At 39.0% G+C, this 24298-nt stretch overlaps 2 protein-coding genes across 5 annotated transcripts in view; both read right to left on the minus strand.

Annotated features, from left to right (window-relative positions):
- Window positions 1–24298, minus strand: part of MFSD4A (major facilitator superfamily domain containing 4A) — an 86776-nt gene that overhangs the window by 43612 nt on the left and 18866 nt on the right. The window lies entirely within an intron of this gene.
- On the minus strand, window positions 17182–22482 carry LOC140529406 (large ribosomal subunit protein uL23-like). The gene has a single exon (XM_072648038.1). The coding sequence runs from the start codon at window positions 18957–18959 to the stop codon at window positions 18489–18491; it is 471 nt and encodes a 156-aa protein (XP_072504139.1). The 5' UTR covers window positions 18960–22482; the 3' UTR covers window positions 17182–18488.

Here is a 24298-nt window from a genome sequence, read left to right on the forward strand (position 1 = left end):
TGAAATGCTCAGAGGGGCAGCTATCTATACCTATGATTAGATTGCATAGGGTTCACTGAAAATTTGCAGCAACCTGGCCCAAGTCACCCCTGTGATTGTTAAAGAACACAACACTAAGTTCCTGAAAAATATGGTGCCGTGATAAGGCAAGACCATACAAGGTCACAGCAGTTTTACTAGAAAAGGTCAATGCCAGGTTCTAACACAAAGTTCTAATTTGGGAAATAAGGCTATAGGAATGAGTAAACAATGACAAAAAAGATAAGGTGTTATGATTTTGGCAGAGGTGCCCAAGACACAAACCTGGAAGAGTAGAATATCTCCAATGTATCTACAAGCAAAGCCTCAAAGGAAAACATAGCTTGGCTACAAGTTCAATTAGAATTTCTAGAAGAAATGAAGCAAGAACTTAAAAAAAATTTTAAATGATGCTATAAATGAAATGAGGATGCTAAAAAAAAGTATTGAAAAGAAACTAGAGCTACACAAAGAAAAGATTTGGAAAGAGAATTAAAAGTTTACCACAAGAGTTATTTACCTAAATAATTTTTCTTACCCCAAACTTTAATCAAATAACTCTCTGAAAATGAGAACAGAACAAACAGAAGTTAATGACTCAATGAACAACCAGAAATATTAAAATAATTCAAAAGACTGAAAAAATAGGAGAAAATGTAAGGTATTTTACATAAAAATTAATCTGGAAAACAGATCAAGTAGACAGATAAAATCATTGAATTACCTGAAAGCCATGACCAAAAAAGAAAAAGATCCTGGATATCACATTTCAAGAAATAAGAAGACTGCTCAGACATATTAAAATAACATAGCAAAATGAAAATAGAAAGAACCCATCAATTACCTCCTGAAGAAAAAAAATTCCCTGGAAGTGTCATAGTTAAAAATCTAGAAATCCAGGTCAAAGAAAACATTGCCAACAGTCAGAAAGTTCAAGTACTAAGGAATCACGGTCAGTATTGCATGAGATTCAGCAGCTATCATTTTAAAGGATCAGAGAACATGGAATATGATATTTAGAAAGGCAAAAGATATAGGCTTGCAATCAAGAATAACTTACTTGGCAAAACTAAGGAAAATCTTGTGGGGAAAATATGGATCTTTAATTAAATAGAGAACTTCTAAGCATTCCTGATATAAAGGCTGATTAGAAACTCTGAAATACAAATACAAGACTCAAAAGAAAAACAAAAAGGTAAATAGAAGGGTAAAATTGGAAGGGTCTTTCTAAGGATAAAGTGTTTACAATCTAAAGATGAAGGGGAATATGTGACGTGTGTCCCTTCAGAACACTGTCACTAGGGATCATAAAGGTAGTCAAATAAGATAGAGAACCTGAGAATGGTTTTCTTTCTTTTTTTTTTTTAATAATTAAATTTATTTATTTAACTTTTAACATTCATTTTCACAAAATTTTGGGTTACAAATTTTCTCCCCTTTTATCCCCTCCCCCCCCCAAACACCAAGCATTCTAATTGCCCCTGTGACCAATCTGCTCTCTCTTCTATCATCCCTCTCTGCCCTTGTCTCCGTCTTCTCTTTTGTCCTGTAGGGCCAGATAGCTTTCTATACCCCTTTACCTGTATTTCTTATTTCCTAGTGGTAAGAACATTACAGTTGATCCTAACACTTTGAGTTCCAACTTCTTTAGCTCCCTCCCTCTCCACCCCTTCCCTTTGGAAGGCAAGCAATTCAATATAGGCCAAATCTGTGTAGTTTTGCAAATGACTTCCATAATAGTTGTGTTGTATAGGACTAACTATATTTCTCTCCATCCTATCCTGTCCCCCATTACTTCTATTCTCTTTTGATCCTATCCCTCCCCATGAGTGTCGACCTCGAATTGCATTCTCCTCCCCATGCCCTCCCTTCTATCATCCCCCCCACCCTGCTTGTCCCCTTGTCCCCCATTTTCCTGTATTGTGAGATAGGTTTTCCTACCAAAATGAGTGTGCATTTTATTCTTTCCTTTAGTGGAATGTGATGAGAGTAGACTTCATGTTTTTCTCTCACCTCCCCTCTTTATCCCTCCACTAATGAGTCTTTTGCTTGCCTCTTTTATGAGAGATAATTTGCCCCATTCAATTTCTCCCTTTCTCTTCCCAATATATTTCTCTCTCACTGCTTGATTTCATTTTTTTTTAAAGATATGATCCCATCCTCTTCAATTCACTCTGTGCACTCTGTCTCTAAGTATGTGTGCGTGTGTGCATGTGTGTGTGTGTAATCCCACCCAGTACCCAGATACTGAAATGTTTCACATATTGACTTTCCATGTAGGAATGTAAACAGTTCAACTTTAGTAAGTCCCTTATGACTTCTCTTTGCTGTTCACCTTTTCATGGTTCTCTTCATTCTTGTGTTTGAAAGTCAAATTTTCTTTTCAGCTCTGGTCTTTTCATCAAGAATGCTTGAAAATCCTCTATTTCACTGAAAGACCATTTTTCCCCTTGAAGTATTATACTCAGTTTTGCTGGGTAGGTGATTCTTGGTTTTAGTCCTAGTTCCTTTGACTTCTGGAATAACCTCTTCCATGCCCTTCGATCCCTTAATGTAGAGGCTGCTAGATCTTGTGTTACCCTGATTGTATTTCCACAATACTTGAATTGTTTCTTTCTGGCTGCTTGCAATATTTTCTCCTTGACCTGGGAACTCTGGAATTTGGCCACAATGTTCCTAGGAGTTTCTCTTTTTGGATCTCTTTCAGGCGGTATTCTGTGGATTCCTTGAATATTTATTTTGCCCTCTGGTTCTAGAATCTCAGGGCAGTTTTCCTTGATAATTTCATGAAAGATGATGTCTAGGCTCTTCTTTTGATCATGGCTTTCAGGTAGTCCCAAAATTTTTAAATTGTCTCTCCTGAATCTGTTTTCCAGGTCAGTTGTTTTTCCAATGAGATATTTCACATTATCTTCCATTTTTCCATTCTTTTGGTTTTGTATTGTGATATCATGCTTTCTCACAAAGTCCTTAGCCTCTATCTGTGCCATTCTAGTTTTGAAAGAACTATTTTCTTCAGTGAGCTTTTGAATCTCCTTTTCCATTTGGCTAATTCTGCTTTTGAAAGCATTCTTCTCCTCATTGGCTTTTTGAACCTCTTTTGCCAATTGAGTTAGGCTAGTTTTCAAGGTGTTAATTTCTTCAACATTTTTTTGGGTCTCCTTTAGCAGGGAGCTGATCTGCTTTTCATGCTTTTCTTTCATCTCTCTCATTTCTCTTCCCAGTTTTTCCTCCACCTCTCTAACTTGATTTTCAAAATTCTTTTTGAGCTCTTCCATGGCCTGAGCCCATTGGGTGGGCTGGGACACAGAATCCTTGATTTCTGTGTCTTTGCCTGATGGTAAGCATTGTTCTTCCTCATCAGAAAGGAAGGGAGGAAATGCCTGTTCTCCAAGAAAGTAGCCTTCAATAGTCTTATTTCTTTTCCCTTTTCTGGGCATTTTCCTAGCCAGTGACTTGACCTCTGAATATTCTCCTCACACCCACCTTGCCTCCTGATCCTCCCAGCCAGCATTTGGGGACTGAGATTCAAATGCTGCTTCCAGCCTTAGGGCTTTTGGCGGGGGCAGGGCTGCTATTCAGTATGAGATTATGTTCAGGTGGTCAGATCAGGGCAGGGCTGCCTCTCAGGCTCAGTTCCCTCAGGGGGTTTATGCACAGACCTTCCACAATGGATTCAGGCTCCCGCCTGCTTGGGGAGCCCCTGTCTGCAGCCGCCTCTCAGCTTCTACCTCCCGGGGGGGCCTGAATCATGGGGGCACCCCACTCCCCTCTCGACCCGCCAAAGAGACTCTCTCACCTACCCCCGTCACCTGTGGGCGGAGGGACTTGTGCGGCTGCTGGAGATCCTGTCCCTGAAGCCTGGTCGGATCTGTATCTCTCGGTGCCGTGGCTGTGGCCGGGGCAGGTCTGGGCTGGGCTCCGTGTCTGCAGAGCGACGAACCTTTTGCGAGAGGTTTGCAGGTCCCTCTGTGGGTGGAGGGACCCGCGTGGCCGCTGGAAATCCCGTCCCCGAAGCCCGCTCGGATCTTTTCCTCTTGGTGCCACGGCCGCGGCAGGGCTGCCCTCAGCTCCCAGTCCCGGCGCCCAGTCTGCAGCGCGAAGGACCCCCCGCGAGAGGTTTGCAGGTCCCTCTGGAACAGAAATCTCCCTCGCTCCAATATTCCGTGGCCTCTGGGTGCAGAATTCGCCGTGAGTTACTCCCCTGTAGCCGTTCTATGGGTTGTGGGTTCGGAGCTATGTGTATGTGCGTCTTTCTACTCCACCATCTTGGCTCCGCCCCCTTGAGAATGGTTTTCTTGTGTTTTGAATATCTTTTTTAAAAAGTTAAAAGAAGGGGAAAAAAAGGTACACAAGAAAAGGAGAGGAAAGGTAAAGGAATATTATCTCATATAATCAAGATGTAGAAGTCTGTACAAATGAGGAAACAGCGAGGGGGAGTGAGCACCCCTTGAACACATACACACAAAGAATTTGGTGTGAAATGCATTCAACTCAACAGGAAAACAGGACTTAACAAGAAGAGGGGAAAGGGAAGAATAAAAGAGGGAAGATTCAGGGAAATATTATTCATAAACTAAACAAATTCTAAGATTAGAGGTGGGATCATGAAGAAGGATTTAAAAGGAAAGGGTGAAAACTCATGATAAAGAGTATGTGTGGAACAAAGAGAGGAAAAAGCATAAGAAAAGAGAATGGAGAAAAATAATAATAATACTAATAGCTAACATTTATATAGTGCTTACTATGTGCCAAGCACTATGCTAAGCACTTTAAAAATATTATCTTATTTGATCTTCACAACAACTTTGGGAGATAGGTACCATTATTACACATACTTGATCATATTGTGAATGTGAATGGGATAAACTCACCAGAAAACCAGAAGATAGTAGAATGTATTAGAGAACAGAATCTAATGATATATTGCTTACAAGAAATATACTTAAAACATAAAGACCCACACAGAGTTAAAATAAGGGGCTAGAGTAAAATTTATTATGCCTTAACTGAATTAGAAGAAAAAAGATGGCAACCATGATCTTAGACAATAGCAAAAATAGACTTATTTAAGAGCAATACATGAGGAAACTACATTTTGTTTAAAAGCTTCATAGACAATAAATTAACATCAGTATTTAACATGCATCATCAAATGACAGCATCTAAATACTTAAAGGAAATGCTAAACAAATTGTACCCAGAAACCAAAATAAAGCAATAGTACTGGGGGACCTCTATGTACTTCTTTCAGAGCTAGATAAATCTAACCAAAAGCTAAACAAAAAAGAAGAGAAAAAAGCTGAACAGAATTTTAGAAAAGTTAGAAATACTAGAACTCTGGAGATTATTGAATGGGAATAGAAAGGAATATATACATATATACATATTATATATATCTATATTACTGCTGTGCATGACGTTTTTACAAAAATGGGACATGTATGAGAACATAGAAACCTCACAAATTAGTACAGAAAGGTAGTAATGTTAAATACATCCTTACAGGCCAAAATGCAATAAAAGTTATATTTAATAAAGGGTCACTTAAGAAAGGATTAAAAACTGACTGAAGACTAAATAATAATACTAAAGAATTTGGTGAGTAAGGAATATTACATCCAAATTCCAGAGTTCCCAGGTTGGAGAAAATACTGCAAGCAGTCAGAAAGAAACAATTCAAGTGTAGTGGAGTCACAGCCAGAATAACACAAGATTTAGCAGTTTCTACACTGAAGGATCAGAGGGCTTGGAATATGATATTCTGGAAAGCAAAGGGATTAGGATGACAATCAAGAATCACCTACCTAGCAAAACTGAGTATAATCCTGCAGGGGAAAAAATGGATTTTTCAATGAGATAGGGGACTTTTTTTGATGAAAAGAGCAGAGTATTAGGATAGTTGGAAGGGTACACACACACACACACACACACACACACGGCATGGGTGTGAGCTGAATATGAAAGGGTATTTAAAAAATAAAATTAAGGGTTGAGAAGAATGTACTGGGACTAAAAGAAAGGAAGAGGTTGAATGGTGTAAATGATCTCACATGAAAGAGGAAAGAGAAAGCTTTTACAGTGGAGGGGAAGAGGGAGAGGTGAGTGAACCTTACTCTCATCAGAAATGGAAAGAGAGGATAACATACACACAATTGGGTATAGAAATCTATCTTACCCTCCAGGAAAGTGAAAGGGGAAGGAGTTAAGAGAAAGGGGGTTGATAAAAGGGAGGACAGATTGGGGAAGGGGGTAGTCAGAAGCAAAACATTTTTGAAAAGGGACAGGGTGAAAGGGGAGAAAGAATAGAATAAATGGGGTGGGAAGAATAGGATTGAAGAAAATACAGTTCTTGTGTTTTTTCCCTTTTGTTCTGATTCTTCCTTCACAATATGGCTGGTGTGTCTGTGTGTGAGTGTGTGTGTTCTTCATTGCAGAAGAAGACCATGCCATCAGGCAAATAATGACATAACTTGCACTTGACTTTTTTGTTTTGAGTGAGGGAGGGATGTGCAGGTCACCAGCCTCACTTCTCCTCCAGAGCCATCTGAATCCAGTGACCAAATATTCATCAAGACAACTAGAGATGATCCGGGATGAGGCAATTGGTGTTAGGTGACTTGCCCAAGGTCACGCAGCTAGTGAGTGTCAAGTATCTGAGGTGAAATTTGAACTCAGGTCCTCCTGACTCTGCACTGGTGCTCTATCCACTGCACCACCTAGCTGTCCCTGGCTAGTGTGAAAATATGGCTAATAGGATTGTATATGTATAGTGTAACACCAATGCGATAACCGTAACAGCTGCTGTGAATATGCATATGTATTTCCAAGGTTGGTTAGTAAAATATAATAAACTCTCCTCATCCAAGACAAAACCAGAATATTTATTTGAAACATCACTATGGGGATACCAGAAGGCAAGATTTAGCAAGGTACTCATCACCAGTCCAAGGAGTACTGACATCTCAAGTGCTCTTTTAATCAAGCCTCCCCACAAGCAAGTTCCCTAAGCAAGCTCCTCCCTCAGGCTGTATCTCTCTCCTCCCCTACCTTCATCTCCCTCTAACCAATACAATATATAAGGTTTCCAAACAAAGACAAGAATTGAATTAGTGCCCTCAAGTACCCAGAAGCTTGGAAATCTACTTAATTGGAAAGACCTGGGAATCCTTGTGGTTTTCTCTGCCTCAGGGCTCTATGTGAAGCCTATTAATGAGTGGGGAAGATCTTATATCCAGATTGCATGTCATCTTGGGGAGCAGGGAAGGGAGGGAGAAAAAAATATGGAAGTCAAAATCTTACAAAAATGAATGTTGAGGGATGATAGAAGAGAGAGCAGATTGGTCATAGGGGCAATTAGAATGCTTGGTGTTTGGGGGGGGAGGGGATAAAAGGGGAGAAAATTTGTAACCCAAAATTTTGTGAAAATGAATGTTAAAAGTTAAATAAGTAAATTTAATTAAAAAAATGAATGTTGAAAATTATCTTTACATGTACTTGGAAAAAATAAAATACTATTAAGTGGGGAGGAGAATTTGGTGAGTAAAAAACCCTATAGAAATAATAGATAATTTCATTAAAGATAATGACAACAATGAAACAAAATACCAAAATTTGTAAGATGCAGCCAAAGCAGTCCTCAGGAGAAAATTTGTATTTCGAAACACTTTCATCAACAAGACACAAAAACCAGATAAATGAATTAGGCATTCAATGAAAAAAACTAGGAAATCAACAAATGAAAAAGCCTCAATTAAATACAAATCTTGAGGTTCAAAGAGGAGATTCACAAAATAAAAAGGAAAAGCTCCCATGAATTAATAAACAAAACTAAGAAGTTTTTTTTTGAAGGGGAGGAGGGGAACAGATAGACCATTAGCTAATTTGATAATTTGTATAAAAAGAACAAAGAAGAAAAGCAAAAGCAAATTACCATTATAAAAATGAAAACAAGGAGAATTCACAACAAATTAATAAGAAATAAAGGATATTACTGGAAACTATTTTGACCAACTTTATGCCAATAAAACCAACTACTTAAATGAAGTAGCTAAATATTTACAAAGCATAAAATATGCAGATCAACAGAACAAGAACTAGAGAATTTTAAACAGTCCAATCTCAGGAAAAGAAATTGAACAAGCCATAAATGTGTCCCTAAAGTTGGGGAGAAAACAAACCTGGGACAAGATGAACTTAAAAAAGAATCATCTATCAAATATTCACAAATAATTAATTCCAATATTACACGAAGTGTTTGCATTTTCAAAATAGAAAAAGAAGGGATCCTTCCCTATTCTTTCTATGCTACAAATGTGATCCTGATACCTAAACCAAAGAGAGTTAACAATAGGGAAAGAAAACTATAGCTCAATATCCCTAATGACTGATACAAAAATTTAAAATAAAATATTAGCAAAGAGGATACAGCAATATATCACAAAGATCATATACCATGACCCAGTTAGAGTTATGCCAGAAAGAAAGGATTGATTCAGTATCAGGAAAAAAATAAACATAATTGGCAGTAGTAATAACAAGAACAACAAAAAGTAATGTCATGTCAATTGATGCAGAAAAAACTTTATACAAAACATAACACCCATTTCTCTTAAAAGCACTCAGAACACAGGATCAAACGGTTCTGTTCTTAATTAAATAAATTATATATATGTGAAACCAAGAACTAGCATTATATGTAATGGAGATAAACTAGAGTCCTTTTCAATAAGATCAGGAATAAAGTAAGGATGTCCACTGTCACAACTTCTATCTGATATAGTGCTAGACATGCTATTTGTAGCATTGACTAGGAAAATAAGTTGAGGGAATAAGCATAGACAAGAATTATAGCCAAAAACAAAATTATTTCTCTTTACATAGGATATGACAAGTGTACTTAGAAATCTTATGGAGTCAATTAAAAATTAATTGAAACAATGACTTCAGCAGTTGCAAAACAGAATAAATCCATATAAATCTACAGCATTTCTGTGTCTTACCACAAAAACTAGTAGGATGACATAGAAAGAAAAATACTAAAAATACTGTCTCCTGGGGGAGGAGCCAAGATGGTGGAGTAGATAGACACACATATGCTAGCTTTTAACCCACAGCCCATAAAATACCAGTAAAGAAGAACTCCCAACAAAATCTGGAGCAGCAGAAGCCACAGAACAACAGAGCAGAGGAGATTTCTGTTCCAGAGAGACCTGAAAAACCAATACCAAAGGTCTGTTGCACACTGGACCAGGAGCAGAGCCCAGCCTTGCCTTGGCCACACGGCACCAAGGGGAGCAGATCCAAGCAGGCTTCAGGGGCGGAATCTCCAGGGGCCGTGCAGGTGCCTCCACCCACAGGTACTAAAGGTCAGAGAGAGAGTCTTTTTGGCTCACCGAGAGGGGAGCAGTGTGTCCCCATAACTCAGGCCCCCTCGGGAGGCAGCAGCAGAGGCACCAGCAGACAAGGGCTCCCAAAGCAGGCAGGAACCCGAATCCACTGTTGAAGGTCTCTGCATAAACCCCCTGAGGGAACTGAGCCCTGCCCCTTCCTGAGCACCTGAACTTAATCTCACACTGAATAGCAGCCCCTACCCTGCCCAAAGCCCTGAGGCTGGGAAACAGCATTTGAATCTCAGCCCCCAAGCATTAGCTGGGTGGATCTGGAAGCCAGATGGGTGTGGAGAGGAAACTCAGAGGTCAAGTAACTGGCTGGGAAAATGCCCAGAAAAGGGAAAAAAAATAAGACTATAGAAGGTTACTTTCTTGAACAGATATCTCCACCCATCCTTTCAGATGAAGAAGAACAATGCTTACCATCAGGGAAAGACATAAAAGTCAAGGCTTATGTATCCCAAACATACAAAATAAATATTCAATGGGCTCAGGCCATGGAAGAGCTCAAAAAGGATTTTGAAAATCAAATTAGAGAGGTGGAGGAAAAACTGGGAAGAGAAATGGGAGAGATGCAAGAAAAGCATGAAAAGCAGGTCAACACCTTACTAAAGGAGACCCAAAAAAATGCCGAAGAAAATAACACCTTTAAAAATAGGCTAACTCAATTGGCAAAAGAGCTTCAAAAAGCCAATGAGGAGAAGAATACTTTCAAAAGCAGAATTAGCCAAATGGAAAAGGAGGTTCAAAAGCTCATTGAAGACAATAGTTCTTTCAAAATTAGAATGGAACAGATGGAGGCTAATGACTTTATGAGAAACCAAGAAATCACAAAACAAAATCAAAAGAATGAAAAAATGGAAGATAATGTGAAATATCTCATTGGAAAAACAACTGACCTGAAAAATAGATCCAGGAGAGACATTTTAAAAATTATGGGACCACCTGAAAGCAATGATCAAAAAAAGAGCCTAGACAGCATCTTTCATGAAATTATCAAGGAGAACTGCCCTGAGATTCTAGAACCAGAGGGCAAAATAAGTATTCAAGGAATCCACAGATCACCGCCTGAAAGAGATCCAAAAAGAGAAACTCCTAGGAACATTGTGGCCAAATTCCAGAGTTCCCTGGTCAAGGAGAAAATATTGCAAGCAGCTGGAAAGAAACAATTCAAGTACTGTGGAAATACAATCAGGATAACACAAGATCTAGCAGCTTGTACATTAAGGGATCATAGGGCGTGGAATATGATATTCCACAAGTCAAAGGAACTAGGACTAAAACCAAGAATCACCTACCCAGAAAAACTTAGTATAATACTTCAGGGGAAAAAATGGTCTTTCAGTGAAATAGAGGACTTTCAAGCATTCTTGATGAAAAGACCAGAGCTGAAAAGAAAATTTGACTTTCAAACACAAGAATGAAGAGAAGCATGAAAAGGTAAAGAGCAAAGAGAAGTCATAAGGGACTTACTAAAGTTGAACTGTTTACATTCCTACATGGAAAGACAATATTTGTAACTCTTGAAACTTTTCAGTACCTGGGTAGTTGGTGGGATTACACACACACACACACACACACACACACACACACACACACACACATGCACGCATGCACACACAGAGACAGAGAACAGAGTGAATTGAATAGGATGGGATCATATCTTAAAAAATGAAATTAAGTGGTGAGAGAGAAATATATTGGGAGGAGAAAGGGAGAAATTGAATGGGGCAAATTATCTCTCATAAAAGAGGCAAGGAAAAGACTTTTTAGTGGAGGGAAAAAGAGGGGAGGTGAGAGAAAAATATGAAGTTTACTCATCACATTCGACTAAAGGAAGGAATAAAATGCACAGTCATTTTGGTATGAAAACCTATCTTAGAATACAGGAAAGTGGGGGAGAAGGGGATAAGCAGGGTGGGGGAGAGGATGGAAGGGAGGGCAATGGGAGGAGGGAGCAATTTGAAGTCAACATTCTTGGGGAGGGACAGCATCAAAAGAGAATAGAAGCAATGGGGGGCAGGATAGGATGGAGGGAAATATAGTTAGTCTTACACAACATGACTATTATGGAAGTCATTTGCAAAACTACACAGATATGGCCTATATTGAATTGCTTGCCTTCCCAAAGGGAATGGGTGGGGAGGGAGGGATGGAGAGAAGTTGGAACTCAAAGTTTTAGAAACAACTGTTGAATACTGTTCTTGGTACTAGGAAATAAGAAATACAATTAATGGAGTATAGAAAGTTATCTGGCCCTACAGGACAAAAGAAAACATGGGGACAAGGGAAGGGAGGGATGATAGAAGAGAGGGCAGATTGGTGATAGGGGCAATTAGGATGCTCGGTGTTTTGGGGTGGGGGGAGGGGGAGAAATGGGGAGAAAATTTGGAACCCAAAATTTTGTGAAAATGAATGTTGAAAAGTTAAATAAATAAATTTATAAAAAAAAATACTATCTCCTACAGAATGTATAAAATAATTAAGAGTCTACATACCAAGGTATACACAAGAACTATGAATACAAAATACTATTTGCAGAAATAAAGACAAATTAAAGAGATATTAATTTTTCGTGAACCAATAAAATAAAAGTGACAATACTACCTAAATAAATGAAAGAAGAAAGGAAGCATTTGTTAAGCACCCTACTATGTAATAGCTGTAGGGTTAGACACTTAACAGATATCACCAAATTTGATCCTCACAACAACTCTCCAACACCTACCCTGGCAGGTATATAATAAATGATAAATATTCTCATTGTATAGTTGAGGAATCTGAGGCAAACAGAGCTAAAGTGATTTGCCCAGAGTCACAGATGTAGTAAATGTCTGAAGTTGAATTTAAACTCAGGTCTTTCTGACTCCAGGACCAGTGTTCTAACAACTGTGCTCCCTTTATTATTTATTCATAGAACTTGAAAAAATAGTAAAATTCATATTGAGGAACAAAAGGTCAAGATTAGCAAGGGAAATAATGAAAAAAAGTGGGAAGGAAGGGGGTCTAGGAGTACCAGATCTCAAATTATATTGCAAAGCAGTAATTCATTAAAATGATTTGGTGTGGGTTAAAAAAATAGAGGCTGATCAGTGGAACAGATTAGGTATACAACATATTGAAGCAAACATAGTAATCTAAACTCCAACTAGGAGTTTTTGGCAAAAACTGCTGGAAAAACTGGACAGCAGTCTCATAAAAATTAGGTTTAGACTAAGATGCCACATAATATACCAAGATAAACTCCAAATGACATAGATAAGATCACATCATAAACAAATTAGAGGAACAGGAAAATTGCCTTTCAAATCTATGCATAAGGAATGAATTCATGACCAAACAATCATCACAGAAGATAAAATGGACAGCTTTGATTACACATAAAATTAAAAAGGTTTTGTACAAACAAATATAATGCAACTAAAATTAATGATTAACTGGAAAAATAATCTTTTCAGTAAGCTTTTCTGACAAAGATTTCTTTTCCAAGCTACATGAGGAAATAATTCAAATTTATAAGCAAATGAACCATTTCCCAATTGATAAATGGTCAGAGGACATGAATAGACCGATCTCACAGGAAGACATATAACCATATGAAGAAATGTTCCACATATCTTCTGATTTTCTATCTAATATTAGAAAAATGCAGATTAAGGCAATTAAGAGGCCCTACCTCAGACCCAGCAGATTGGCAATGTTGACAATATTGACAAAAAAGGTAATTGGACAAGCTGCAGGAAAATAGGCACATTGATGCACTGTTAATGGAGCTGTAATTTGGTCCAGTCATTCTGGAGAAGAATCTGGAACTGTGCCTACAAAGTTATTAAACTCTACATACCCTTTGACTCAGTGATATCACTACTAAGCCTATATCCCAAAGAGATCAAGAAAGAAAACCGTTGTGGACATACAGCAATTTTTAGCGCAGCCCTTTTTGTAGTGGCAAAGAACTGGAAATTAAGGAACTTTTCATCAACTGGGGAAAAGATGAACAAATTTCCATTAATATCCTTCATATGAATGTGATCAACTACTATTGTGCTGTAAGAAATTATGAAGGAGATAGTTTCAGAGAACCTTAGGAAGCCATGTATAAACTAATGCAAAGTCAAGTGAGAAGAAGCAGGAAAATAATTTATACAATTACAACAATATTTCAAAAATGAAATATGTTGAAAGACTTAAGAACTCTAATCAATAGAATGATCAAACATATTCCTAAAGAACCATTGGCAATGAATACTACCCATCTGTTGACAGAGAGATGATAGACTAAATATGAAGAATGTGACACATATTTTTAGAGATGGCCAACATGGAAGTTTGTTTTGCTTGATTATTCCTATTTGTTATAAGAATTTTGTTTTGTTTTTTCTTTTTTTCTGGACTTAGATAAGAGATCTTTTCTTGTTATTATTTTTATAATTAATATTTCATTTGTAGTGGTTATTGATCATCTTGGTAGGAGACTCAAATACAGATTTACAAAGAACAATGCCTGGAATATAGTAGTAAGTCCATCAGTCAATATACATTTATTAAGCACCTACTATGTTTCAGACATTGTACTAACTGCTGGTCTTAAAAAGAAAGGCAAGACAGTCCCCTGCCTTTGAGGAATCCACAATCTGATAAGCACATAGTAGGTGCTTTAAAAAATACTTGTTTGATTGATCAGCAAATTTAACATAAGCCATAATATTATTACTGATAAGTGTCCAAAATTGAATCTGGTCCACTTGCTCTCACTTGATACACAGCTTACATTAAGGATACTTCTTCGAGGAAATTCAGAAACCAGAGGAGGAAGCATAATATGGAGAGCATTTGGTAAAAAAATCAGTGGAAGAAGGGGACTTCTGAGAACCAAGATAGAGGAGTAAAAGGTAAGTCGCTCCCACTCTCCCTTATTGACCTCGAAAAACCCATAAAATATCATCCCAGGAAAAATTCTGGAACAGTAGAGCCAGAAGAAAGATGGGATGTAGAAGTCTTTTGGCCTGAGAGGCTTGGGGGATTAATAGGAAAGGTCCCCCTCTCTCTGGTGGAAGGGAAGCAGTACAGGACAGGAGACATCCCAGAAAACCAGTGGCAAACCCCACCTCAGCAAACCAGTGGGAGATCCTGAGTCCCAGGGTGGTAGAGCAGGCAAGTACCAACACCAGGACCCCCATGTACTTTGGCACAGTCAGGAGAACCAGGAGACTCCAGCTCAGAATACCACCACATGCACCACAGGGGGCAGGCATTCTCCAGAAGCCAAATCTCCCTATGTTTCAGCACAACTCCAGGAAGCACAACTCCAGACAGGTGTCCTCCAGCAGCCAAATCTTCCCATGTTTCAGAGCAGCCCAGGTAAGCAGATATCCTCCAAAGACCAGATCATCCCCCACCCCCACTCTCACCCTGGACTTCAGTGTAGCCCCCCACCTGGCCTCAGCATTCACCAGACACCATTACTAGGACACCAGAACAGTACCAGATAAGCTGCCAGATCCCTACAGTCTCTAGCTGCTAGTATGAAGCCACAGCACACAAAGCCAGTGACCAGGTGCCTCACCCCCAGCACAAGAATCTTGAGATTTGTCCCTTTGCTCCAGCAGAAGAGCTCAACTTTAAAAACCAAGAAATGGGCAAACATCATGAGCAAAAAGCAGAAATGGACAATGACCATTGATTCTTTTTATGGGGTCAGGGAAAATCAAAACACAAATTCAGAAGAGGACAACATTGTCAATATACCCATATCCAAAACCTCAAAGAGGAATAGGAACTGATCTCAAGTCCAAAAAGTTCAAGAAGGATTTTAAAAGTAAAATAAGAGAAGTAAAAGAAAAATTAGGAAAAGAAATAAAAGGTATGCAAGAGAGAATCAATAGCTTGGAAAAGAAAGGACAAAAATCGACTACAGAAAATAATTTCTTAAAAAATACAATTGGCCAAATGGGGAAAAAAATCCACTGAAGAAAAAACTCCTTAAAAAGTAGAATTGGCCAAATGGAAAAGGAGGCACAAAAACTCACTGAAAAGACTTCCTTAAAAAGTAAGATGTGCCAAATGAAAAAGAAGGTACAAAAGCTAATTGAAGAAAATTTGCTAAAAAATTAGAATTGGGCATGTGGAAGCTAATGACTCTATGAGATGACAAGAATCAGTTAAACAAAATCAAAAGAATGAAAAAGTGGAAGAGAACGTAAAATATCTCATTAGAAAAACAACTGACAAGTCCAGAATATCAAGGGAATTAATGAAAAGAAATGCTAGGGAAGGTGGCCTACCCCTACCAGATCTCATACTGTATTATAAAGGAGCAATCATCAAAACCACTTGGTACTGGGTAAAAAACAGAGAAGCAGACCAGTGGAATAGGTCAATGAATATAGTAGTCTACTTACTGTTTGATAAACACAAGGACCCCAGTTTCTGGGATAAGAACTCACTGTTTGACAAAAACTGCTGGAAAATTGGATAATAGTGTGGCAGAAACTGGGCATAGACCAATGCCTGACACCATACACAAGAATAAAGTCCATATGGATACATGATCTAGGTATAAAGGCTGATACTATAAAACTAGAGAAACAAGGAACTGTGTATTTGTCAGATTTATGGAGAATGAAATTTATGACCAAACAAGAGACACAGAACATTATGAAGTATAAAATGGATAACTTTGATTACATTAAATTGAAAAGTTTTTGCACAAACAAACCCAATGCAACCAAGATTAGGAGGGAAACAGAAAACGGGAAAAGAATCTTTGCAATTAGTATCTGTGATAAAGGCCTTATTTCTAAAATATATAGGGAACTGAGTCAAATTTACAAGAATACAAGTCATTTCCCAATTGATAAATGGTCAAAGGATATAAACAGGCAGTTTTCAGAGGAAGAAATTAAAGCTATCTATAGTCACATGAAAAAATGCTCTAAAACACTACGGATTAGAGAGATGCAAATCAAAACAACTCTTGAGTTACCACATCACACCTATCAGATTGACTAACATGATAAAACAGGAAAATGATAAATGTTGGAGAAGATGTGGGAGACTTGGAACACTAATTCATTGTTGGTGGAGCTGTGGGTTGATCCAACCATTTGGGAGAACAATTTGCATACCCTTTGCATACCCTTTGACCCAGCAATATCACTTCTAGGACTGTATCCCCAAGAAATAATAAAAATGGGAAAAGGACCCACATGAACAAAAATGTTTATAACAGCTCTTTTTGTGGTGGCCAAGAACTAGAAATCGAGGGAATGCCCCTTTATTGGGGAATGACTGAACAAATTGTGGTATGTGAATATAATGGAATACTATTGTGCTATAAGAAATGATGAACAAGAAGACTTCAGAGAGACCTGGAAGGACTTATATGAATTGATGCTTAGTGAAAGAGCAGAACCAGGAGAACATTGTACACAGTAGCAACCACAGTGTGCAAGGAATTTTTCTGGTAGACTTAGCCCCTCACAGCAATGCAAAGACCTAAAACACTCCCAAAGGACTCTTGAAGCAAAATGGCATCCACAACTAGAGAAAGAACTATAGAATTGGAATGCAGAATAAAGCAGAATATTTTCTTTATTTTAAAAAAATTTATTTATTTTTAGTTTTCAACATTCATTTCCACAAGATTTTGAGTTCCAAAATTTCTCCCCATCTCTCCTCTCTCCCCTCCCCAAGACACCATGCATTCTGATTACCCCTTCCCCCAATCTGACCTCTTTTTTATCACACCCCTCCCTTCCCTTATCCTCATCTTCCCTCTTTTCTTGTAGTGCAAAATACCTGTATTTCTTATTTCCCAGTTGCATGCAAAAACAATTCTCAACATTCATTTCTAAATATTTCGGTTCCAACTTCTCTCCCTTCCTCTCTCCCCACCCATCCCCACTGTGTAGACAAGCAATTCAATATAGGGTATACATGTATAGTCATGCAAAAGACTTCCATAATAGTCATGTTGTGAAAGACTAACTATAGTTCCCTCCATCTTATACTATCCCCCATTTATTCTATTCTCTCATTTGTCCTTGACCCTTCCCAAAACTGTTTACTTCTAATTACTCCCTCCTCCCATTTGCCCTCCCTTCTATGATCCCCCCACACCACTTATCCCCTTCTCCCCTGATTTTCTGTAGTGTAAGATAGATTTTCATAGCAAATGAGTATGCATGTTATTCCCTCCTTAAGCCAAATGTGATGAGAGTAAGCTTCACTTTTTCCCTCTCACCTGCTCCCTTTTCCCCTCCATTGAAAAAGCTTTTTCTTGCCTCTTTTATGAGAGGTAATTTGCCCCATTCCATTTCTTCTTTTCTCCTCCCAATATATTCCTCTCACCCCTTAATTTTATTTTTTTAGATATCATCCCTTCCTATTCAACTCACCCTGTGTCCTCTGTCTATATATGTATATAATTCTTCCAACTACCCAAATACTGAGACAAGTCTCAAGAGTTACAAATATTATCTTTCCATGTAGGAATGTAAACAGTTCAACTTTAGTAAGTCCCTTATGATTTCTCTTTCCTGTTTACCTTTTCATGCATCTCTTGATTCTTGTGTTTGGAAGTCAAATTTTCTATTCAGCTCTGGACTTTTCATCAAGAATGCTTGAAAATCCTGTATTTCATTGAATGACCATTTTTCCCCTGAAGTATTATACTCAGTTTTTCTGGGTAGGTGATTCTTGGTTTAATTCTTAGTTCCTTTGACTGCTGGAATATCCTATTCCAAGCCCTTCAGTCCCTTAATGTAGAAGTTACTAGATCTTGTGTCATCCTGATAATATTTCTACAATACTCAGATTGTTTCTTTCTGGCTGCTTGCAATATTTTTCCTTGATCTGGGAACTCTGGGACTTAGCTACAATATTCCTAGGAGTTTTTCTATTCAAATCCTTTTCAGGAGGTGATTGGTGGATTCTTTCAATATTTATTTTATCCTCTGGTACTAGAATATCTGGGCAGCTTTCCTTGATAATTTCATGAAAGATGATGTCTAAGCTCTTTTTTTTTATTTGGGGAAAACTTTTTATTGTAGGTGCAGTGAGATAGCTGGATAGAGTTTAGATGATTCCAATTTTGTTGGCAGCATTCAAAGCATCATAGTCTGGAGCAAGCCAAACATAAGCTTTCTTCTCTGCATCAGGCTGGATCAATGTGTTGACCTTGGCCACATTGATGTCATATAGCTTCTTTACTGCCTGCTTTATCTGATGCTTGTTGGCCTTGACATCCACAATGAAAACTACGGTATTGTTGTCCTCGATCTTCTTCATAGCAGACTCAGTGGTCAAGGGAAACTTAATGATGGCATAGTGATCAAGCTTGTTTCCCCAAGGGGCACTTTTCTGAGGGTATTTGGGCTGCCTTCTTAGTCTTAGTGTCTTGGGTCTCCAGAAGGTGGGGGATGTTTGGATCTTTTTCTTTTTGTGGCTATGGACACCCTTCAACACCACCTTCTTGGCCTTCAAGGCCTTGGACTTGGCTTCTGTCTTGGGGGGGACAATGGCTTCCTTCTTTGCCTTCAGCGCCATCTTGGGGGAAAAGCTCTAAGCTCTTTTTTTGATCATGGCTCTCAGGTAGTCCCATAATTTTAAAATTGTCTCTCCTGGATCTATTTTCCAGGTCAGTTGTTTTTCCAGTGAGATATTTCACATTGTCTTCTATTTTTTCATTCTTTTGGTTTTGTTTTATAATTTCTTGGTTTCTCATAAAGTCATTAGCTTCCATTCTCATTTTTAAAGAAGTATTTTTCTTCAATGAGCTTTTGAACCTCCTTTTCCATTTGGTTAATTCTGCTTTCTAAAGCATTTTTCTCCTCATTGGCTTTTTAGACCTCTTTTGCCATTTGGGTTAGTCTATTTTCAAGGTGTTACTTTCTTCAGCATTTTAGGGGGTCTCCTTTAGCAAAATGTTGACTTGCTTTTCATGATTATCTTGCCTCACTCTCATTTCTCTTGCCAATTTTTCCTCCACTTCTCTTACTTGATTTTCAAAATCTCTTTTGAGCTCTTCCATGGCCCGAGATTGCTGCATATTTATTTTGGAGATTTTGAATGAAGAAGCCTTGACTTTGATGTCTTCCTCTAATGGTATGCTTTGTTTTTCCTCTTCCAAAAGGATGGAGGAAAATACCTGTTCACCAAGAAAGTAACCTTCTATAGTCTTATTTTTTCCCTTTTTTGGCATTTTCCCAGCCAGTTACTTGACTTTTAAGTCTTTTGTCAAGTGGAGGGTATACTCTAGGGGCCTGTAAGTTGTCAGTTCCTCCAAAGTGGCACAATCAAGGGAGAGGAGTTTACTCCTCACCTGGCTTGTCCTCTATTCTGGGAGCAACCACGAGCTTTTCTGCCTAGGACCTGTGAGTAGGCTTTCCTCTCCACAACTACCTCCACCTCCACTATGCCAATGGTCCTCCTCACCCCAGAGCCACCACTCAGGCTGAGATTAAGATAAGCTGCTTGATTCCCCCTGGATCTTTAGGCCAAGTGCTCCAAAAATGGACTCTGCGGTCACCTGGGGCCGGGGCTAGGACCCTGCTCCCTTCTCACCCAGGTGAAAGGGCTTTCTCATTGACCTTTGAAGCTGTCTCTGGCATTTGTGGGTTGAGGAATCTGGGAACCACAGCTGCTACCCGAGATTCCATGCCTTGAGGCCTGCTCTAGTCCTGTCCCTTCCGCACTACATGGTCAAGGCTGGGCTGCACTCCATGGGCTGTGCTCCACTCTGAGCCCAGTGCGATAGACCATTCTTGTCAGCCTTCCATGCTGCCTTGGGTTGGAAATCTCTTTCACTCTGTTATTTTGTAGCTTCTTCTGCTCTAGAATTTGTTTAGAGTCATTTTTACAGGTATTTTATGGGCTTTGCGGGGACAGCTACAGAAGGTCCATTCTTCTACTCCCCCATCTTGACTCCTCCTTCCAGAATATTTTCTCTTGCTTTATGTTTTGTTTTGTTTTTTCTCATGGTTTCCCCCATTCATTTTAATTCCTCTATGCAACATGACTAATGTGAAAATATGCTTAATAAGAATGTATGTATAGAAACCATATAAGATTGCATTCCATCTCAGAGAGGGAGGTGAGGAGAGAGGGAGAAAATCTAAGACATTCAAGTGATTGTAGAAAACTGAAAACAAATAAATCAATAAAAATAATAAAATTTAAACAATTTTTCACAAAAGAAAGAGAAAAGGAAAACAGCTGACATGGAAAATAGATCCAGGAGAGATAATTTAAGAATTATTGATCTATCTGAAAGACATGATAAAAAAAAAGAGCCTGGACAACAGCTTTCAAGAAATCATCAGGGAAAACTGCTCTGAGTTCCTAGGACCGAAAGGTAAAATAGTCATCAAAAAAATTCACTGATCACCTCCTGAAAGAGATCCCAAATTGAAAATGCCAAGGAATATCATAATCAAATTCCAGAATTATGAGGTCAAGCAGAAAATACTGTAAGCAGCCAGAAAGAAACAATTTAAATATTGTGGAACCACTGTTAGGACTATGCAAGACCTTGCGGCTTCTATACCAAAAGTTTGGAGGGCTTGGAATATGACATTCCATAAGGCAAAGGAGCTTGCATTACAACCAAAGACAACCCAGAAAAATTGAACATAATCTTTCAGGGGAGGAGATGGACATTCAATAAAATAGGGGACTTCCAAACCTTTTAGATGAAAAGAACAGAGCCCAACAGAAAATTTGATCTTCAAATACAAGACTCCAGACTCAAGAGAGGCATAAAAAGGTAAACAGGAAAGAAAAAGCAAACATGTTAACCAATAAAGGCAAACTGTTTATATCCCTATATGTGGAAGATGATACTTGTAACTCTTGAAAACTGTATCTTTATTATGACATTTAGAAGGAATATACATTGATAGAGAGTGTGGCTATAAATTCACTTTGATGTAATGATAAAAAAATCAAGCTAAGTGGTGGAAAGGGATTGTACTGAGAGAAGAGGAAAGGAGGAGGCAGAAAAGGGTAAATTACATCACATGAAGAGGCAAAAAGACCTATTACAATAGAGGGAAAAATTGGAGAGAGATGAGCATTGTCTGAGCCTTACTCTCATTGGATTTGGCTCACAGAGGGAATAATATATTCGGATAGACATAGAAATCTAACTTATCCTTTAGGAAGTAGGAGGGGAAGGGAAAAAGGGAGGAGGTGGAAAGAAAGGAGGGGAGATTGAAGGAGGTGGTGGTCAAAAGTAAAATTCTACTGAGGAGGGAAAGGGAGAAAGGAGAGAGAAAAGTATAAATAGGGGGGAAATAGGATGGAGAGAAAGACATAGGTAGTAATCATAACTCTGAATGTAAATTGAATGAACCCTTCCATAAAATAAAAGTGGATAGCAGAGGAGATAAAAAACCATAATCCTACAATATGTTGTTTACAAGAAACACCTTTGAAGCAGAGGGATATACACAGAATAAAGGTAAAAGGCTGGAGTGGAATATATTATGCTTCAACTGAAGTAAAAAAAAAAACCCCAGCAGGGGTAGCATTCCTGGTCTCAGACAAAGGAAGAACAAAAATAGGCCTAATTAAAAGGGCCTGTTCATTAAAATGTAGGAAACTACATCCTGCTAAAAGTTACCATAGACAATGAAGTAATATCATTACTAAACATATATGCACCAAATAGTATAGCATCCAAATTCTTAGAGGAGAAGTTAAGGAGTTACAGGAAAAAACAGACAAGAAAACCATACTGGTGGGGGGAATTCAACCTCCCCCTTTCAGAACTAGATAAATCTAACCACAAAATAAACAAGAATGAAATTAAAGAGATGAATAGAATTTTAGTAAAGTTACATATGGTAGACCTCTGGAAAAAATGGAATGCGGGGATAGAAAGGAATATACCTTTTTCTCAGTGGTATCTGGCGCCTACACAAAAATTGACCATGTATTAGGGCACAAAAACCTCACAAACCAATACAGAAAGGCAGAAATATTAAATGCATCCCTTTCAGATCATGATGCAATAAAAATGACATGTAATAAATGGCCATGAAGAGACAGACTAAAAATTAATGGGAAACTAATAATAAAATAATAAATAATAATATCAAAAAATAATCAAATAATAATAAAAATAATAAAACTAATAATAAAATAATCTAATACTAAATAATGAGTGGGTCAAACAACAAATCATAGAAACAATAACTTCAACCAAGCGAATGATAATAATGAGACAATATACCAAAATTTATGGGTTGCTACAAAAGCAGTTCTTAGGGAAAGTTTTATATCTCTCAGTTTTTACATGAATAAAATAGAGAAAGAGGAGATCAATGAATTATGCATGCAACTAAAAAAACTAGAAAAAGAACAAATTAAAAATCCCCAATTAAATGCCAAATTAGAAATTCTGAAAACCAAAGGAGAGATTTGTTGGGGGTGTAAGCTCAGTTTTCATGTGGACAGTCTCGGGCAGGTAAAAGTGAGGACCTCTAAACCTCAGAGTTCTCACGAGGCCCCCCAGGCAACAGCTGGGGATTGAGGCTTGCAACACGGGCTATCTTGTGCATTTCCACCTCTTCTCAGTGGGAAACTTGCTGGGGAGAGCATCCCACCCTTGAGATTGGTCCGTGGTCTGAGCACACCTGTTGTTAATTAGCTAGGGGCTGAGAGCACGCACAGTATTCACGTGCAAACTATGTGGCGGGAGAGCTTAAGTAGGGACAGGAAAGCCTGAAGGCCCTCTTCTGGCTGCGGGGTCCCCTTTGGGGGTCCCTCCCCTCTCTTCTGCTGTGGGGCCCTTGACATTTCATAAGGATTATGCTGGTAGCTGCTGATCAGTCAGTCAGTTCAAGTAGCTTACATTTTTGTGGAATGTCAAAACCAACTTTCCTTGTGAATGAAATAGGAGTCCTCCAACTCCTTGGGGCATTGCTGTTTACAAAACTTTCGGAGGTCATTCAGATGTATAGTGACTCCCACTTCCCTGCGTTCCTTGTAAAGTATCTTAGCTCAGACCTCCTGTTCCTCTGGCTTTATTACTGGCAATTGATTCCCCATCCCTGCCCTTTTCCCATGGGTATGGGAAGCTGCTCACTCTTTCTCCCCTTCCGAATCTAGGATTCGGGACTCGCCGTCTTTCACAGCCCCTTCTGGGTGTCCCACCACCCAGGATTTCTGCGCTTGTCCCTGTTCGGGCTCCAACTGTTAGGCCTAGAGGCTGATGAGCTACCCGAGCCTTCTTACCTTTCGCAGGTCTTCGGTGGCCAACAGGATAAACGTATTGAGAGAAGAGACTTTCCAGAGTCAAACAAGGGTTAGGCTTTATTCAGGGTCTTAGTTACGTATCCATATGCAGGGTGAGTTCTTCCTCAGGAGAAAGGAATCCTCCTCCTCCCAAGGGGCAAGGATCATACAGCAAGAGGATGGGAGCAGAAGAGGGGAGGGACCCTCTTCCGTCCAAGGGCCCCACAGCAGAAGAGAGGGGAGGGACCCCCAAAGGGGACCCCGCAGCCAGAAGAGGGCCTTCAGGCTTTCCTGTCCCTACTTAAGCTCTCCCGCCACATAGTTTGCACGTGAATACTGTGCGTGCTCTCAGCCCCTAGCTAATTAACAACAGGTGTGCTCAGACCACGGACCAATCTCAAGGGTGGGATGCTCTCCCCAGCAAGTTTCCCACTGAGAAGAGGTGGAAATGCACAAGATAGCCCGTGTTGCAAGCCTCAATCCCCAGCTGTTGCCTGGGGGGCCTCATGAGAACTCTGAGGTTTAGAGGTCCTCACTTTTACCTGCCCGAGACTGTCCACATGAAAACTGAGCTTACACCCCCAACATCTCCCCTTTTTTGTTTTGCATGGAGTGCACGTAGCCCTAGAATGAATAGCGGCTGGAAG

The sequence above is a fragment of the Notamacropus eugenii genome, chromosome 2 (assembly GCF_028372415.1).
Source record: "Notamacropus eugenii isolate mMacEug1 chromosome 2, mMacEug1.pri_v2, whole genome shotgun sequence".
NCBI classification, from domain to species: domain Eukaryota; kingdom Metazoa; phylum Chordata; class Mammalia; order Diprotodontia; family Macropodidae; genus Notamacropus; species Notamacropus eugenii.

Bases quoted from the DNA above. Each gene is read 5' to 3' on its own strand.
- LOC140529406 (XM_072648038.1), bottom strand. From the start codon at position 18,959: ATGGCGCTGAAGGCAAAGAAGGAAGCCATTGTCCCCCCCAAGACAGAA.